At 44.6% G+C, this 5,907-nt stretch overlaps 1 protein-coding gene across 1 annotated transcript; it reads left to right on the top strand.

Moving 5' to 3' along the window:
* Positions 1 to 5,210: 5,210 nt before the first annotated feature.
* Positions 5,211 to 5,672, top strand: LOC120281061. The gene has a single exon (XM_039288000.1). It carries the CDS (start codon positions 5,211 to 5,213, stop codon positions 5,670 to 5,672), a length of 462 nt encoding a protein of 153 aa, XP_039143934.1.
* Positions 5,673 to 5,907: the final 235 nt, after the last annotated feature.

Raw genomic sequence — 5,907 nt, forward strand, 5'->3', positions numbered from 1 at the left:
TGACAGAACCTCCAATGTAAGCTCCCGGATGGCTCGCTCTCTAATTGACAATAGCTGCCTCCAACCACCCACCGACACGAGATCCTCGACCTCATCTGCAAGCTTATCTCCCTGCTGTAAATCTCTCAATATACTCGTGTCCAAGAACCAAGTTTGTCCGAACCGAAATCTCGATAGACGCTCAAACCGAACCTCGTGCTCGGGGATAGTGAATCGCATGCTCTCAGACTCAGGAGACGACTCTTGCGGCCGTTTATCAACTTGCTTCTTTGATCTGGGTGCCATAATCTGCAAAATTTGAAAGAAAATCGATCAAACAAGTCAATGAAGCAATGCTGTAGAAATCCACATAGTCATGCAGAATTTCCGCACGCTCGTGTGGATCCACGGGGCTTGAACCACACATGGTTGCGGCTCAAAAATCCAAAAACACACCTTTAAATTGGTTCTAACTTCATTCTAAACATGCATAATCATTCTAATTGTAGAAACGAAGCATTATTGACCAGTTTTATCGATTAAAATCAGGAATTGATGAAGAAAACAAAAGATAGGGCTTAACGACGAGTTGAAATGAAAAACCATGAATTGACCGGAAAACCAAGTAAAAATCACTCCAAAAACGGCAGTACGAAGTTGGGAAAAAAGCGTGAAGGTGCTCTCAGGCGCAGAGGGAGTATGGGAATGAGAAGAAACGATAATCCTTTAAAAAGGACTCGCGCCTCTTGGCGTTCTGTGCATCCGCACGAGCGTGCGGAAATTACCCACGCCCGTGCGCCTCCATAGGAGAGCTTCACAGGGACAGATGCACGCCCTTGTGCACTCTCGGGAAAACCCTCACTGTCTCTGAATGCTCTCATACGGGCGTGCCGAAAATACCCATGCCCGTGCGCCTGACCCACAGGGGCAACCGCACGCCCCTGTGGCTTCTCTGTACATCCGAGAAAATTTCTAAGTGTTTCGCACGCCCATACGGAAAGTCCGCACAGGCTTGGGCATTTACAAGCCCAACTCACATGGGCAGCCGCATGCCTATGTGCCTTTTCGGGTTGAAGAGAGCTCCTCTGTAGAGGGTCACACAGGCGTGTGGAAATGACCCACTCCCGTGCGCTTTTCAAAAGTTCACCCACAGGGCCGAGGCCACGCTCCTGTGTGCTCTCGGGATAATCTGCCAAGACTCTGCAGGAAAATGCACGCCCATGCGGAAATTACCCACGGGCATGTGAAAATCGCAAGGTCTCTCACAGGGGCGAGTCCACACCCTTGTACCGTCTCTGGATGAGCTCACAGTACAAATCCACGGGCGTGCGGAAATTCCACATGCCTGTACGTTTTCTCTGGATGCCTTAGAAAAAAATCTGCAGGATCTGCAGCACATTTTTGAACATGTGCACACACTCAGAGCCTGCCTTAATATGCAACTAGACCAGTTAAAAACATGAGAAATAGCTTATACGACCAAAACTTCGCCAAATCCACATGAAAACACACGATGACATTTAAACTCCACAATGAAATCACGGCAAAAGCAAATAAAAATCACGACACCAACACTCAATAATTTATTCTTGCAAGTAAACTAAACTAAAACTAAGAAAACAGTAAGCACTTGGGTTGCCTCCCAAGAAATGCTTGTTTAACATCACTTAGCTTCACGTACCTTGTCTTACCTCACGGGGGTTCATAGATGAAGTTTGCCCTCTTACCCATGGCTTGGAAGCATGATGAGCACAATCTCTTGACGGTAGATGGTGAATTATTGGGCTTTGGACCACCTAGCAATGGTTCAACCACCTTGTTCGGTTCACGCACGTCTCCAACAGCCTTGGAGCATTTCTGGTGGCATGTCCTAGCCCTCTTCAACTTCCGGAGCACCTTCTTCAGGATCCCTGAAGTATATGGTTCTTCTTCCGTCGAACCAAGCATCATAACTTCTTCATTGTCCTCCTCTTGGTTGAACAAACCTTCGTATGGATCCGGGTTGAACATTTCTGCATGTATTCATCAACAAGCTCATCAGTTATGTATAGAAAATATAAAGTATCATCGAAATCAAAAGAATGCCACATGGCTTCAGCAAGGCGGTATGTGAGCTTATCATCTCCAACTCTCAATGTTAGCTCTCCGCCGTCCATGTCGATCAATGATTTGGAAGTCTGTAAGAAATGCCTCCCAAGTATCAAGGGTATATCCACATCCTCATCGACGTCTAGCACCATAAAATCAACCGGAAAAATGTACTTGTCCACCTTGACAAGCACATCTTCAATAATGCCCCTCGGATGTCTCACCGTTCGGTCCACCAGTTGCAAAGTCATCCGAGTAGGCCTAGGCTCGCCCAAGCCTAGCTTCTGAAAGAAGATGTATGGCATGACGTTGATGCTAGCTCCTGAGTCCGCCAATGCCATTTCTTCACCCATATTGCCAATATTACATGAAATGATGAAGCTTCCTGGGTTTTTCTTCTTTTTCGGCATGCTCTTTTGCAAAACCGCCAAGCACAACGCATCTAAAATCACGGAAGCACTCTCCTCTAACTTTCTCTTATTGTTCAACAAGTCTTTCAAGAATTTTGCATACTTAGGCATTTGGGCCAATGCCTCAACAAAAGGAATATTGATGTGGAGTTACGTGAACAAACTCAGGAACTTCTTGTACTGTTCATCCCCTTGGTTATTCTTCAATCTAAAGGGATAAGGGATTCTTAGCTTGAAAGGTGGATGTGCCACCTCTTTCTCTTTGCTTACTCCCTCCTCGACCTCTATGACCTCAGGTGCGTGTTCATTTGGCTTCTCACTCGGAAGCCTACCTTCAACCTCATAACCACTTCTCAAAGTGATTGCCTTCACATGTTCTCTATGATTGCTCTCGGTATTACTCGGCAAGCTTCCTTGTGGCCTTTCCGATAGAGACTTTGCAATCTGCCCCACTTGATTCTCAAGATTATGTAAAGAGGCGGTATGGTTGCAAAGTGTAGCCTCAACTGATCGAAACCTTCTATCTGACGACTGCACAAACCTAGTCAAGGCCTTCTCCAAATCGGTCATTCGGGTCTCCAAACCTGAAACTCTGTTTTCCATCTTTGGGGCTTGTTGTTGTTGGAAACTCGGTGGCCCCATGGCCTTTTGTGGACCTTGGTTGCTCCACGAGAAATTGGGATGATTCTTCCAACCCGGATTGTAGGTGTTGTTGTAGGGGTTTCCTTGGTTCCTCATTGCATTACCGACATAATCAATGTTCTCAACCGAAGAAATGCTTCCTATGTTGTTTCTTTGATTTTGTGGAATCTAAGGCTTGAAACAAATTTTGAATTGTTGAAAGGAAATGCTTCCTATGTTGTTTCTTGTGTTGGGATTTGCAAATTAAATTGTGTTAAAAGCTTGAGCTTTACTTGTGTTTTATCTTGTCCTCATGCAAATGGCCGAGGTTTTATTGATTTTGTGATTATGGATGGATATTGTACTCCGAGTGGAGTTGTGTTTATTGTGTTTATTGTGGCGATTGTTTTGGTGATATCCTACTGCAGTAGGCGGTCTTCACGACCAGTCTGTTGAGGTGCTGTGTTGACCGGCTGATTACTACGAGGGCCAGTTCAGGTGAGAGTGTATAGCCCTGACTAGATATTCATTGGGTAGCCGGAGTCACAACCCGGTGAACTGATGGGTCAACATATAGGGGATGAGTACCTTAGCGGCTCTGAACCTAGCCATTGCCACGGCAAAGGTTTAGAGAGTTTTCTAGACCATGTTATGTTGGGTGAGTGTTGGGTATTGTGTTTATTTATTTCAAAACCATGATATTTTGTTGTTTTTACTTGTATTTAAAGCCATGTTTTATGATTTTTGTGTTGTAAACCCTAGTTGTTGTAAAAAGGGTTTTCTTGGTATTATTATGTTATTTTACTTCTTTTAAAGACTTTTATTATGCGTGTTAATGTTTCTAAACTAGTATTATTTTTGGTTAAGCATTTATTTTGATGATTTATTATTATTTTTGCTGTTGGTGTATTTTCTGCTAAGGTTGTGCTAACCTCCCCTCACTGAGTAACTTTAGTTACTCATCACTCTTTCTTCCTCCCAGTCTATTGCAGGTTGTAGGTGCGACTATGTGGCAGCGTACTGGGCATTTGCTACTGTTCTATCTTCTATTGTATTTCCTTCAGTTCATGTATGTTGTTATGAAACATGTTATAAGACCTATGGATGCACTAGTGTGTAGAAAAACCTTGTTGCATGGTTTAGTATTTAAATACTCTTAAACTTTTGTGTATTAGCATTTCCTACCGTTGTTAGTGTTGTTTCCCTGTGTACTTTGTCAACATCTATATTTTCTATATCCTACTGTTGTTGTTGTTGTTGTTGTTGTTGTTACTATCTTTGTGTAACATTATTCTTTTCTGCTATATATCTGCGTTATATATATTGTTGAATCCAGGTGTATTGATCACCCTTACGGCATCGTAAGGGTTGAGTGGAGGGGTATCCCTCCTCGGGATTGCTGCGGCGATTGTCGCCTCCCGTGGGCCCGCGGGTCAGGGCGTGACAATTTTATTGGTATCAGAGCTACTGGTTTAGACTAATAGCTTCACCTTGTTCTTGTCTTTGACTGTCTTCTGTAGTAACGAGTGGATCCAGTTAGAGTTGAGCATGTAGAATTGTTGCATATAGGAATTGATTTTGAAAGTTATTTGGGTGTCTTTTTTTAGTAAAAATGCCAGTACAACTCCCGTGCACACGCGGTAGAGCAGTTGCTCCTACTGTTGAGCCTATTACTACACCGCCTATAGGTTGACGGCGTGGAGTGCCATCTCCACCGTCCACTCCTTCGCCGCTTAGGCAGGAGGCCAATTCTAGGCATGTACCTACCGTAGCAGTGTCAGTGCATCCTCCAGGAGTACCTGAACCTGTGCCCCAGACCCCAGCGCCCAAGTTAGCACCGTCCCAGAGGCGATACAGGCGTTTAGAACCTATTGGGACAATCAGGCTAGGCAGCTGACCTATCAGGAGTTTAGAGACTTCATGAGCTTTTGGAGCATGTATGGAGGGTATGTACCGACTGCGCAGCCACCTGGTTCAGCACCACCTCGAATGCAGTCAGTTCCCCTAGTCCCTGTAGAGGACAGTAGTTCCAGCCAAAGTTTGTTCCTGTCTAAGCTCCTGAAGAAAGCACGACAGTTAGGCTGCAATTCTTTTGATGGTACGAGGGATGCCATGGTCGCCAAAGAGTGGCTAAAGCAGGTGATAGCTACTTTCGACGACATGGTTCTAGAAGAAGAGTTGAGGCTGAAGGTCGCTACGAGGTTACTTGACAGCAGAGCCAGAGTCTGGTGGGAAAGTCTGAAAGGTCATTTCTATGATGTTTTGAGTTGGTCAGAATTTCATAGGGAGTTTGACGAGGAGTACTACACCCATTTCCATAGAGAACAGAAAAGGCAAGAGTTCATGCAGTTGAACCAGGGTAACAAATCTGTGATAGAGTATGAGACAGAATTAAAGGACCTAGCAAAGTTTGTACCAGAACTGGTAGGTTCTGAGGAAGTTTTGTGTTCAAAGTTTGAGGCCGGATTCAACCTCAGCGTTCGGGAGAGGATGTCAGTCACACGAAACCAGAGCTTTAAAGAAGTAGTGTGGTTGGCCCTTCGAGCAGAAAAGTTGGTTCTAGAAGGCAGATGAATAAGAGAAAGCATCAGTAAAAGGAGAGGTACAGAAATGAGTCAACACTCAAAGAAGAGCAGAGGTGAGAGTTCGTCTAGTGGTGCACCTTCAGTTGGTTTCTTCATGGTTCCATCAGCCCAGAACAGTGGACAGAAGAGTTTAGTACCTTCAGGCAGTGTGTCAGGTACAAGATCAGTAGGAACTATGCGACAGTGTTGGAATTGTCATAAGTTCCATGAAGAACGATGTCGAG

This window comes from Dioscorea cayenensis, chromosome 17 (assembly GCF_009730915.1).
Source record: "Dioscorea cayenensis subsp. rotundata cultivar TDr96_F1 chromosome 17, TDr96_F1_v2_PseudoChromosome.rev07_lg8_w22 25.fasta, whole genome shotgun sequence".
Taxonomy (NCBI): domain Eukaryota; kingdom Viridiplantae; phylum Streptophyta; class Magnoliopsida; order Dioscoreales; family Dioscoreaceae; genus Dioscorea; species Dioscorea cayenensis.